Below are 13,782 nucleotides of genomic sequence, written 5' to 3'. Positions count from 1 at the left end.
ACAGACGAGACCGCCGAAAGGAGCCGGAGAGGGTCTAGGGCAGTGATGGCGAACCTTTTACAGACAGAGTGCCCAAACTGCAACATAAACCCACTTATTTATCGCAAAGTGCCAACACAGCAATTTACCTTGAATACTACAGTCCAATATAGAATATCTTCCATGTACTTGATCATTTATCTACAATAGCCTGCCTACATTCCATGTGCTGCCGGTGCTGTTCATAGTGCGCCCTGCGCCGATGACTGATTGGTGTACCAATATGCCTTAGACTTCACCTTAGACTTTTTCCAGGGTGTGGGTGCCCACAGAGAGGGCTCTGAGTGCCACCTCTGGCACCCGTGCCATAGGTTCGCCATCACTGGTCTAGGGTGTCAGGGCTGCCAGCAAAGCCACAGATGCATGAGTGAAGCATGACCACCCTGAGAAGCAGGACAGCAGCAGGCACAGACCGATATAACACTTGTCTTAGTTCTGACAGCTTTTGTGCCTACACCAACAGCAGCAGCAACCACGGTAGAAGCAGATCTGCGCCAGGCAGTTTTTTTTTTTTATGTTTTTGCACCATATCGGCTCTGCTCTTTTTCGCTGACACCACCTTTCGCCTCCTGTGAGGTTATGATCACCTCTGCACCACCCAGATCCGGTTCCCAGGTACAACCCACAATTATCATCATCCCTGCCACTTTTCTCATTCTATCATAAGTCATGGACTACTTGCCGTCCTAGTATATCTCACGTCTACATTTGCCCCTATACCATTTCCACCATGGCTAACAGTGCCCCTAGTACCATTCCCAACAACACAGCTATTCATTTGAGTTATGTCTTCCATCTCTGCCTGATATTTCTCCTGATCTATTTTGAATATGTAAAAAACGTAGACTCAATCAGCTCAACACCACGAAACCAGCCTCCGTGCACCGGTCCTGGTGAAGCACATCCAGCTCGAGAAAGAAGAAAAGATGTGCTCCAGCACTTTGCGTAAAATGATCCTCTTTATTGAAAACTATTAAAACAATCCATATATGGAACAGATAAGTGAATCCCTATGGACAATCTGTCTATGCGTTTTGGACTATACCCAGTCCTTATTCATGGATATCTGTATCAGAAGACAGTCGCAAGCAATCGGCACCAGAATACAAATTTGTTTTGGACGGATCGCGCTAAAATGGTTCCTACTGCTATTTTACTGTGAAAATTTGCTGGGATAACAAGAAGAGTGAGAGGATTGAGGATTACATGGCACTGGATGGAAGTCGGGGGGGAGGCTTGTGCTGATTGGCTCAGAGACTGACAGACAGCCTGATAAACCAATCAAAAGCAGGATTCAGGAAGGTCCTTTTCCTGAGAACATTAAAGAATGCCAATCTGTGTTCAACTAGTCACCTTAAAGTGTCTTGTGGCAGTGTCTGAAATGATTGGGACACAAGGACACTATAGGGAGAGAATATGGAGATATAATTGGGTATATTTCCATTTCATCCACCATGACGTCCACAAGGAGATTGACCCTTGACCTTTGCAGGGAAAAGAACACAGAGAGAGAGAGAGTGAGTTTAAATTACCCCCCCCCTCTCCTGTCCCTACAGGGGTCAGGTCAGAAAGAGGCCTCTCTCTCATAAAGGGAGGTAAAGATTTTGTTATTTTTTTTTAAATCCAGGATGGGTCTTTCGAGGGTTGGCAATCCTCCTTAGATCTTACCATGCATTGAATCATCCTGAATCTCTGTCCTCCTGCGGCCTATGCTAACACTGGGTAGAGGGATTAAAGGAGGTGCTCGCTGCCCAGCCGCAGCCTCCACCGCTCCTAAAAAGCTCCCGTGCTCTTTCCCATGGAGGGAAACGAGCCGGGAAAAGCTCCCCCATGTGGTTACTAATGGGGGAGTATGGGGGCCACACCTACACTGGGTGTGTACTACGGCAGTCACAGGGGGTAGACATGTGTCACATGAGAAGGCGGCATTCAGCCCTGCATACACCGGAAGTATAGCGGAGCCGGAAAAGTGACGTCAAACGTCGGGCCAGTTTTTTTAAAAGTGCAGGCAGCAGAAGGGCTGAGACTTGGGTTCAGCATGTCGGCAGCAGATCTAGTGACAGGACAGACGGATAACCCCGATCCCTCCACAGTGGCTCCTATCATGAGTTCCCCAGTGGGGAGAAAGTTATTGGACATGTATTGTATGTATACAGGTTAAATACATGGTTGCTCTTTGGTTCCTTTTTCATAGGGAAGTAAAGAGACTAAGAATAAATTTAGGTCTCTGAAATGTGCTACCTGCACAAAAAGGCTTCCTGAGAACTACAAAAAAATCTGTAAAGAATGTATTCAGGATCTATTAAAAGAGCAACCTATCAATTCTATGGGAAGTCAAACATATGATACAGGAAGAAATTAAATCTTCATTCGCATCACTTTCGGTCCCCAGTTCCTCTCCAGCACCTAGTAAACACAGATTTTCTGTTCCGTCTTCTGATCTTGAAGAATTAGACGACTATGCCGACTCCTCCCAAATATTTTGGAGAAGACCATCTATCTGAGGGGGAATTAATTGAGGAAGAGAGAAAATATTATTTTTCTATGGAGGAGATGGACTACTTTTTTTTTAAGGGCGGTCAGATCAACAATGGGCATTGAAGATTTACAAAAGCCTAGAAGTGTTCAAGATGAAAGGTTTGGCGGTTTGAGAATTAAAAAGCCAGAGTATTCCCTATACACAAACATTTAAAGATATGATATTAGATGAATGGCTGGATCCTGAGAAAAGGCTAGGAGTCTCCAGGGAATTCAGAAATCGCTTATTTAATGCTTCAGACTCTAAAATATTTGACAAAACTCTGAAAATAGATATCCAAGTGGCAAAAGTAGTTAAAAAAGCTTCATTGCCATTTGAGGACTCCTCACAATTACGGGATCTTGCTTGAAAAGGCTTGGGAAGCTTCAGTGCTTGTTAAAACCAACATTGCAGCTACATCAGTCACAAGATCCATGTATTTATGGCTAAATGATCTTGAGGAACATTCAAAATATAAAACACCAAGGGAAGAATTAATAAACTTCATTCCCCTCCTAAGATTCGCTGCAAGAGACAGAGCCTTATATAATTCTGCCAGACGCACCCTGTGGATGAGGTCCTAGTCAGGTGATAAAACATCAAAATCCAAATTATGTTCCATAGCCTTTTCGGGCGAGTATGTATTCGGGGGGGATTCCTCCTTATCCATCAAAGCAGACCACAGGACAAAAATGATGCCAGAGTGTGGGGGGGGGGGGGGTGTTGAAGTTCTTTCTATCCCGGTGGGAGAAGATAAGGAATAACCCCTGGGCCTTACAGATTCTAAGAGAAGGTTACAAAATAGAATTCTCCAACTCCCCCACACAGGACTCGGATCACCACACACTCTGCAATGGTTCTGACAAAAATCTGTCTGGGTATCCAAAATCTTCTAGAGGCAGATGTCATCATGCCAGTTCATCAAAGAAAATTGAAAATTTTTATTCAAGGCTTTTTCTGGTAAAAAAAAAAAACCTGAGTTCTCCCAAAAGTCTCTAAAAACTCTCCCTATGATCTTCCTACATTGTCCTTGCACTCTCCCTATCCAATAGTCCTTTAGTAATAGATTTCTGCAACGCTGTCCCTAGTGCATAAGCGCTTGTTACGTCTCTCCCTAAGCTCAGATCACAGTGAAATGGTGGAGATCGCGCGGGATGAGGATTTTATAGGGTTATGACATGACAGGGGATGGCTACCTGCAGATTGGCTGGCTGCACAGAATTATAGGTCATATCACGTTCCCGGGCTTCTTACTTTCACTTTGTAACACGTGTAGCCGTCATTTTAGAAAAGAAAACTATTTCGTTATCACGAACTTCAAAGAAATTCTTATTTGTGGTGAATAAAATTGTTCCAAAACTTCCACTTTGGATGCTTCGTTTTGCTTAACACTTGTGGCTATAATTCATCCCCTGCGTCATCGGTGCCTCACACCTATAGTTCCTTGTGATTCGGTGATAGAGGAAGGGCTGCCTACAACTTCAGTTTCTCTCTCTCCTGATCTACAAAATCACAGCCACCATTTTGAGCTGTCCATGCAGGATAAAAACCAAGGGTTTCAATTTCTCTGAAATCCAATGCTTTCGGAATTTTTTTTGTAACAAATTTAAATTCTTGCTGAATTGATCTTCTCTACTCTGAACCAGAACCTACTCCAAGCATGTGTTCAAATCAAGTGATAATGCATGCACAGTATGTAGAATCCAATCAAAGCAACCATATTCATATCCCCTTGTGATTGTGAGCCTCTAGCTATTGAGTCAGAACAGTGAAAAGATGGTTGGAAAAGGCAGCCAGATCCATCTGTAAAGCCAGAATACAGCTTTAGCAGATATACAACCATAGACGACAGCAAAGAGTGTAAATGGTGTCAAAAGGAATCATCAGACTGCAGCTCAGTCACAGCACTGATCCTTCACGTAAATTCTAAGGGTCCTTTTACATGGGCCGATTATCTGTCAGATTATCGAGAGAGCTTTTTTTATAATCACCTGTTCCAATAACCTGGCAGTGAAAATGGTGTCAGCAATCGCCCAATGAACAAGCAAATGCTCATTCATCAGGTAAACATGTTCTTGCGTAGATCATGGTGTGTATCTACGCAAGAACATGCGTTTGAACAATGGGTTTTTATGAGGACAAGCAATTACTGAATCGTTCGATTATCTAACAGTGATGAGGAATGTCTGCTTCGTTCCCAATCTGTCCATTTAAAAGGACCCTGATTCTCTATTCAGCATTCTGATCCATCCTGTCTGTGTGGCAACATAGCTGGAGTATACACTGCACAGGGTATACAGTTAGAGCAAGGCAACAATATGGCTCTTTACCTACAGTCTAGTGAGAAAGCTAACCCTTTGATAATTCTACTAAATTCTGAGATCCGGGAATAAATAGGTTTAACATGGCTTAGGTGCATACAAGTTTACTAAACTATGATGAAAAAATAAAATAAAAATAAAAATTATATATAATATGTGAGACGCACACAAACAGTAAAGTAAGTAACAGTTACCAAGGCTGTGGACAAATGAGCAAACTCACCTTCGACTAGTTCCCAACATATCATCGGGCTAGCGGCCATATGATACAAAGAGGGGTGGCAGTAGCAAGGCATACAGTTGCAAGAAAAAGTATGTGAACCCTTTGAATGATATGGATTTCTGCACAAATTGGTCATAAAATGTGATCTGATCTTCATCTAAGTCACAACAATAGACAATCACCGTCTGCTTAAACTAATAACACACAAAGAATTAAGTGTTACCATGTTTTTATTGAACACACCATGTAAACATTCACAGTGCAGGTGGAAAAAGTATGTGAACCCTTGGATTTAATAACTGGTTGAACCTCCTTTGGCAGCAATAACTTCAACCAAATGTTTCCTGTAGTTGCAGATCAGACGTGCACAACGGTCAGGAGTAATTCTTGACCATTCGTCTTTACAGTACTGTTTCCATTCAGCAATATTCTTGGGATGTCTGGTGTGAATCGCTTTCTTGAGGTCCTGCCACAGCATCTCAATCGGGTTGAGGTCAGGACTCTGACTGGGCCACTCCAGAAGGCGGATTTTCTTCTGTTTAAGCCATTCTGTTGTTGATTTACTTCTATGCTTTGGGTCGTTGTCCTGTTGCAACACCCATCTTCTGTTGAGCTTTAGCTGGTGGACAGATGGCCTTAAGTTCTCCTGCAAAATGTCTTGATAAACTTGGGAATTCATTTTTCCTTCGATAGCAATCCGTCCAGGCCCTGACACAGCAAAGCAGCCCCAAACAATAATGCCCCCACCCCCATACTTCACAGTTGGGATGAGGTTTTGATGTTGGTGTGCTGTGCCTCTTTTTCTCCACACATAGAGCTGTGTGCTTCTTCCAAACAACTCCACTTTGGTTTCATCTGTCCACAGAATATTTTGCCAGTACTGCTGTGGAACATCCAGGTGCTCTTGTGCAAACTGTAAACGTGCAGCAATGTATTTTTTGGACAGCAGTGGCTTCCTCTGTGGTATCCTCCCATGAAATCCATTCTTGTTTAGTGTTTTACGTATAGTAGATTCGCTAACAGGGATGTTAGCATATGCCAGAGGCTTTTGTAAGTCTTTAGCTGACACTCTAGGATTCTTCTTCACCTCATTGAGCAGTCTGCGCTGTGCTCTTGCAGTCATCTTTACAGGACGGCCGCTCCTAGGGAGAGTAGCAGCAGTGCTGAACTTTCTCCATTTATAGACAATTGGTCTTACCGAGGACTGATGAACAGCAAGGCTTTTGGAGATACTTTTATAACCCTTTCCAGCTTTATGCAAGTCAACCATTCTTAATCGTAGGTCTTCTGAGAGCTCTTTTGTGCGAGGCATCATTCACATCAGGCAATGCTTCTTGTGAAAAGCAAACCCAGAACTGGTGTGTGCTTTGTATAGGGCAGGGCAGCTGTAACCAACACCTCCAATCTCATCTCATTGATTGGACTCCAGTTGGCTGACACCTCACTCCAATTAGCTCTTGGAGATGTCATTAGTCCATGAGTTCACATACTTTTTCCACCTGCACTGTAAATGTTTACATGGTGTGTTCAATAAAAAAGATGGTAACATTTAATTCTTTGTGTTTTATTAGGTTAAGCAGACTGTGATTGTCTATTGTGACTTAGATGAAGATCAGATCACATTGTATAACCAATTTGTGCAGAAATCCATATCATTCCAAAGGGTTCACATACTTTTTATTGTAAATGTATCTTACACTGATAAGGTCTTAAATAGAGCTAACCTCCTTGTTACATAGCTAGATGTCTTTTAGTTTCCTAGCCCTTCCTAAAGGTCTTCAATGTGCAGTACGTTTGTACAAATACTTCAGCCATCAGGAACTTGGCCAAGTATCTAGTATCACTAACCAACTACATTGCAAGGAATTATAGGAAAAGAACCCCTAAGTATCTTACTGCACATCTACTTGGACGGTTAGAGAAAATTTCAAAAGTAAAAATACTTGCAGAAAATCCTGAGTCATATTTCAGGCTGGAGCTGGATCCATAGTCACTTTTCTTTCTTATATCCACCTTCAAATCTGCTCCAGCTCTCTCTTACTGTATATCATCTGTTTACTTAACCCTTTCCAAATGTACCAGGGGTGGGGGATATTCTCTAATATCCAGGGGTAATACACCAGAAGTGCACTATCTGTGCTTTTTCGTTTTTTTCTGCACACTACATAAGACACACATCTTGTTGGGAATCTTTCCTCTGCCCGGTTCGTTCACACACTCCTGTCATCTGTTCTTGTATGATATGCAAAAGAAACTAATAGTTACTCAATGACTAGAGGTCCAATCTTGACATTTTCTCTCTCCATCTTCAGGGAAACCCTTCAACCCAAAAATGTTCCTGGCCTGTACTGTGGGAAATATCATCAGTTCGGTGCTATTTGGGGACCACTTTGATTTCCAGGATGAGAAGCTGCAGGACCTTCTTGCCTATACATCCAGATTTGTAACAGCGATCAGTTCTCCACTAAGCACGGTTATCTATCATTATATTATTGAATATGTCTTGTCCTTTCCTCCAGACTGTCAGTATACTTCATAGTGAAAGCATAGCTATAGCTTTACATGTTTTATTATGAACATGTATTGTGTGCAGTGCCCATCATGTGTCCATTAGAACTGAAATCAAATGACTATATATCAATAGTTTGGTTGGGGGGTACAAGCCACCAGTCCTATAAACCAGTATCGGAAAACTGATGGACGTCGGCACTCTAACGTAACATAAAGCGTCTCTTTATTTACCCTCCACTGAATAAAAAGGTCCCAGTTCAAGCTGGAAGAATGCAACAACCTTTGTTACTATACGAGGGGATGCTCAGAAGTTCCTGGTTTTGCCCCCTTCCAGTTGGAATTGAAAAATGAATTTGGCACCATATGAAAGCTTGATATCTCGTTATGTAACTGTGCAAATATCAGAGGCTTGCGATTGTTACAACTATTTTTAATTTCAGGTAGAACCGGAGACGGCAGAGGCACAAGGAAGTTTTAGGTCTGTGGAGTTACGGGCCGTCATGAAGTTTTTGTTTCTCCAGGGAAAGGACATTCCTGTCCTTTGTAGACTTTCCCTGGAGAAACAAAGACTTCATGACGGCCCGTAACTCCACAGACCTAAAACTTCCTTGTGCCTCTGCCGTCTCCGGTTCTGCCTGAAATTAAAAATAGTTGTAACATTCTGTGGACAAAACGGGATATCAAGCTTTCATATGGTACCAAATTCATTTTTCAATTCCAACTGAAAGGGGGCAAAGCCAGGAACTTCTAAGCAACCCCTCGTATATAATAGGTCTAGCCTATAGAGGAGGGTCCTAAATGGTGAAAATTAAAGGTATGGTCTAACCTTACATACATGGCTGTGGGACATTAGTGCGGTCACTATGGGTAGCATATGACTGTAGCATTCATTGGACTGCACTACCATACCAGGCACAGCTGGATGTACGGCATGAGCCGCCCTGAGCCGGGGGTGTAGCATTAGATGTCACTAATGTCCGATAAACAGTGGTCTATCTAAAGTGCTCCTCAGAGATTACTCAATTTAAGTGGAAGCAGCACCAAATAAGTGTCTTTCAAGCTAAGAGTGGCTTCTAAGGGCAGCCACATGGTAGATGTTTGAATATTATTGTCCAGCCATAAAGCCTCTGGAAAGCACGAAGCAGAGCTAACATAGGGGATGGCATGCGCGTTATGTTCCAGTGTTTGTTATGAGATGTCTCCAGTACCATGACCTGATAGCTTGCATGCAAAAAGGATTGTTTAAGCCAGTTGTTCTGTATGACCCTGCAGTTAGAGCAGAGATCTATCTCCTCCCTGCACTCATTTCTATGATCAGTGTGCAGAGGACAGCAAGCTGAATGGTCGGTGTTCAGCCTCCTTTTACACTATGGAAATCACTGGTGACAGAGCGGTGAGTAACTACTGGACACCAGGTAGAGAGGATTAACCCCTACACTGCCATAGACCACTCGGGATACTGACATGAAACCCTTCTTCTCTGTATCAGGATTCCAGACAGAGATAGTGTAATTAACTTATTCACTGTCTTAGATCACCAGGATCTCAAACACGAACCCCTTAGATAGCATACTACGTTTGGGATACAGATATTTGCATCTTCATTGCCCAAACCACCAACCATGGTGACATTATCCATTTCTCTGTCATGTACCACCAGGAAAGTTAACATTTATTCTCTGTCCTGAACACCTAAAGATCCGAGATCGTCCCCTTCTCTGCTCTAGACCAGGCATGCTCAACTTGTGGCCCTCCAGCTGTTGTAAAACTACAACTCCCACAATGCCCTGCTGTAGGCTGATAGCTGTAGGCTGTTTGGGCATGCTGGGAGTTGTAGTTTTGCATGCCTGCTCTAGACCAACGAAGATACAATCTGTAACCCCTTCACTGCCCTAGTTCAGTAGGGTCACAGAAATAACTACAACTAACTATCCAAGCTAATTTTGGCTACCTGTTTAGTGCTATACAGAAATACTTATTGGCTGTTGTTCTGGGTTGCCCACTTTGGAAGGAATTGTGTCCATTGTACTTACTGGTCCGTTCACTATCTACAAAGACTTAACGGGGACATTGCATGTACGGTACATTATGCAATACATTTGTCTTCTTGCTTTCTTGGACAGCTCATTCTTATATGTAATCCTCATGTTCATCTTTTCTTCATGTCCTCTCTCTGCAGCTCTGCAATACTGTCCCAGCTCTTCTGAAGGTCCCCGTCATCAGACATCAAGTCCTTAAAAGAACTAAATTTCTTGCAGCATTTGTGACAAACTATATAAAGGGTCACAAAGAGACTTTGAATCCGGAGTCACAGCGGGATTACATGGACCATTACCTGATGAAGATGAAGGAGGTAAGGGAATTTTTGAGGGTGACCTGAGAAGATGTAGTCTACATGACTAGTGTTGAGTAAAGCAAAGTTGACGAAGTAGAATTCTATTGGAATTTCAGGAAAAATTTGATACGTCCAAAAGTCGAATTTCCTCGTGTTTCATGGTAACAAATCAGATTTTTTTCTAAAATGGCTGCTGTACATGTTTGAAAGAGGAAGTATTAAGCCCGGGAACGAGGGTTCAGCCACAATGTCATGCAGCCAACCAATCAGCAGTTAGCCAGCCCCTGTGATGTCACAGCCCTATAAAAAGTCTCCTCGTGCCCGGTCTCCGCCATTTTCCAATGAACTTGGTGCAGGTAGAGACATTACAGGTGCTATTTATTAAGACCGGTATTTTAGATGCTGCTATTAATATAGCCCCATCGCTGGTGGTGCATCGCTGAAGTTATGAAGAGGTGCAGGCCTCTTTATAACTTCGGCGCATCCAGAGCTGCTTCTAAATGTAAGGCTGAAACAGGTGTACAACATGGTAAATGAGATAGGCCTGCCGGCCCCTTCCCTGCCCACGCCACGACCATTTTTTTAGACCTGCCGTAAGCGGGCAGAAGTCGCAGATTGCGGCACAAGTAGCCACTGCACTGCAATCTGCGCCTGAAATAAGCCTAATTTAGGCATATTTCAGCTTGATAAATGATCCCCTTTATTTACAAAATATTACTATTAGGCAGTTTAGGGACAGTTTAGAGATTGGGATATAATAGGGAGACTTTATCCACACCATGGGGAGAGAGAAGGGGTCAATTGAACAGGGTAAAGCCTGGCTGATAGAAAGCTTTTCTATTACACCTTGCTGCACTAATTGGGGTGTAAAAGGTATTCTAATACTAGTGATTTTAGGTTGTTTGCATTCTTTTATACATAAGTAAAAACATGAATCCTTAATTATGTAATTAGGATGAAATTGCGGCCTGATACTACAGATTTTATGGTGTTGATGTTCTTTTATACATGAGTACATCCTTGATTCTGGGGTGAAATTGCGGCCTAATACTACAAGTTAATTCTGTGGGTGACCTATAGCCATTTTTTGGGGTGCAATATACCTCCTTTGCATCCGTGCCACGGAAATACAATTGTTAACCTGTCTGTTAATTCTGTGTATGACACAAAACAATTTTTTGGGCTAGATACACTTCCTTTGCACCCGTGACACAAAAATACAATCGTTCTGTCAATTTTGTGGGTGACCTCAACGAATGAGGTAAGCCAGTGGCATACTAAGTGAGGGGCACTCCGCCCCGGGTGCCGGCTCTCAGGGGGGTGCCAGAAGCAATGAGCGCTTCCATCAATACAGATAGAAGCGCTTATTGCTGGAGCGCAGGGAGCTGGGTCCTGTCCCTCTCCGCTTAGCTCCCCGTGCTCCTCCCCCATCTTCACATCGGCGGCACACAGAATGGTGAAGCAGGAAGACTTCTCCTTGCTCCACCATTCAGCCTGCAGGCACAGATCGCGCTGCCGGCCTGTGTGGGTGGAGCCGGCAGATTGGAAATCTGCATAAGCTCCGCCCACACTGTGCTGCAGCACGATCTGTGCCTGCAGGGAAGAAAGGTATGTAAGCTTCAGGAATTGGACAAGGTGAGTAGTTACTGTGTTTGTTTGTTTTTTATTTACTACAGAGGGGGCCCAGAGGGGTTTATTAGTATGGAGGGGGGCACAGAGGGCATTACTTATGTGAAGGGCATTTCTACTATGAAGGGGCACAGAGCTAGAGGGCATTATTACTGTGAAGGGGGCACAATGGCGATTTTTAATATGGAGAGGGCATTACTAGAGCAGTGGGCATTACTACTTTTAAGGGGGCACAATGGGCATTATTACTATGGAGGGGGCACAATGTATATTATTACTGTGAAGGGGGCACATAGGGCATTAGAACTGTGAAAGGGGCACAATGTGGCCATAACTACTGTGAGGGGGCAAACATCTATACAAAACTACTGTGAAGGTTGTACAATGAGGGCAATACTACTGTGAGGGGGTACAATATTATTTTTTTAAGTATTGGAGGGGCGGTGCCAAAGAAAGGACCCGCCACTGAGGTAAACGTCAAATAAGGGACGTGGCCGTGGTGCTGCTGGTGTTTGTGGTGGTAAAGCAGGGAGAGGACGTAGATCTGTGCCAACTACATGCCCAAATGAAACGCCTTCCTCAGGTGCACGCAGGCGACAGAAGGTTCTGCGTCATTTTGTTGGACTGACTACCGCTGTACGAATGGTGAGACCACAACAAGTAGAGGTGGAAGTAGATTGGATGGCTGACTGTGCCTCCAATTCCTTCACATTGTCTACCACTCGGTCCCCCTGCTGAAAGTGCAGAGTTGGCATCGGAGGTCCACGGGCATCTGTCTTCCACTTCTACCCCTTGCAAATCAGGCAGGCAGTCTGAGCCGCAAGTCATGCAGCAGTCTCTTATGCTTTTTGATGACTCTGCTGGCAGGGTTTCCGTGGGCAATCCACCTAGCCCTGCACCAGAAGTGGAAGAGATTGAGTGCACTGATGCCCAACCACTTATGTTTGAGGATGAGGACATGGGAGGACCATCGCAGCACGTCTTTGACTAAACACAGGTGTCAACTGCTGCTGCTTTTTGCAGTCTGCAGACCGACAAGGAGGGCAGGGGTGAAGAGTGGGTGGAAGATGATGTGGAGGATGATAAGATACTAGACCTCACATGGAATCAAGGTCATCCGAATGAGGTGTGTGCTTTGGAGGAAGAGGTGGGGATCATGCGGCGCCCGCTGCACAGCAAAAGAGCAGGGTGTAAAACTACAGCGGCTGGACCCTAGGCAGTACGCCTGATACTGCCCAACGCGCCAAAAGACATAGCACACCAAAACCAGCTCCAAGGAGTTCCTGGCATGACAATTCTTCATACAATGTGCTGACGACAAGACACGAGTGGTTTGCACGCTGTGCAACCAGAGCCTGAAGCAAAGCATTAACGTTCTCAACCTGAGCACAACCTGCATGACCAGTGCAAAGCACGAGCTGTGATGGAGTAGACACCTCAAAAACTCTCGGCCTCTTCCTCCCCCTCTGTAGCAACAGGGCCATGTGGCTCCCTGCAAAGAGAGGATGTGACTGCAACACCACCACCAGCAGCAGTGTCACCGAGCATCTTCACACTGTCCTATGGAAGCATTCAGCTGTCCATCTCCCAAACACTGGAGAGAAAGAGGAAGTACAGCTCCTCCAGGGGTGGTTAGCATAATTTTTTTGGGCTACTGTATGCTTTTTTTGTTTAACAGAAGGAATTAGCTCGGAATCTTGATGGCCTGTACGACTATGGGCACTTCCATATGTGACCTGCCTGTCATTTTGACGCACAGTAACGGTTTCACTAATAGAAAGGTCTAGCTATGTATGTTGGTGCAATGCACACTGATGTACACCAAGATAATTTTAACTGTAGGCTGGGATAGACCTAATTTAACGTGTTTTGTGACAAATTAATTTGTAACAAACCGAATATCTTGGAAAAATTTGGCGGTGTTTCCGAATCAAATTTTTAAATACTTTGCTCATCTCAAATTATAACCTACAAGCCCTCTGTCTACCTCTCCTTCTACTGGACAAGCCTAGAGCATGTTTACTATATCACTATGGATTCTCTTCGCCCAATGGACGCTGGTCTCTGGCTAGTTTTGCCTGGAGCTGACACTGGTTCTGAAGACGAGCACACCATTACTTATAGCATAATAAAGACACATCCAGTATAATCATCACATACCTGACTGAATGTTTTTTGCTTTCTCAGGTGGAACATGAGATGGATC

The 13,782-nt window shown here is 43.9% G+C and overlaps 1 protein-coding gene across 1 annotated transcript in view; it reads left to right on the top strand.

Annotated features, from left to right (window-relative positions):
• The window catches only part of LOC122939281 (cytochrome P450 2C39-like), a 120,528-nt gene that overhangs the window by 59,629 nt on the left and 47,117 nt on the right, over nucleotides 1–13,782 (top strand). Inside the window, exons 5-7 of the mRNA XM_044295354.1 lie at nucleotides 7,414–7,574; nucleotides 9,792–9,965; nucleotides 13,764–13,782. Coding sequence (XP_044151289.1) covers nucleotides 7,414–7,574; nucleotides 9,792–9,965; nucleotides 13,764–13,782 — 354 coding nt within the window. The remainder of the gene's footprint in view (nucleotides 1–7,413; nucleotides 7,575–9,791; nucleotides 9,966–13,763) is intronic.

Source organism: Bufo gargarizans, chromosome 5, assembly GCF_014858855.1.
Source record: "Bufo gargarizans isolate SCDJY-AF-19 chromosome 5, ASM1485885v1, whole genome shotgun sequence".
In the NCBI taxonomy this organism is placed as follows: Eukaryota; Metazoa; Chordata; class Amphibia; order Anura; family Bufonidae; genus Bufo; species Bufo gargarizans.
This window is presented reverse-complemented; position numbering and strand designations above follow the sequence as displayed.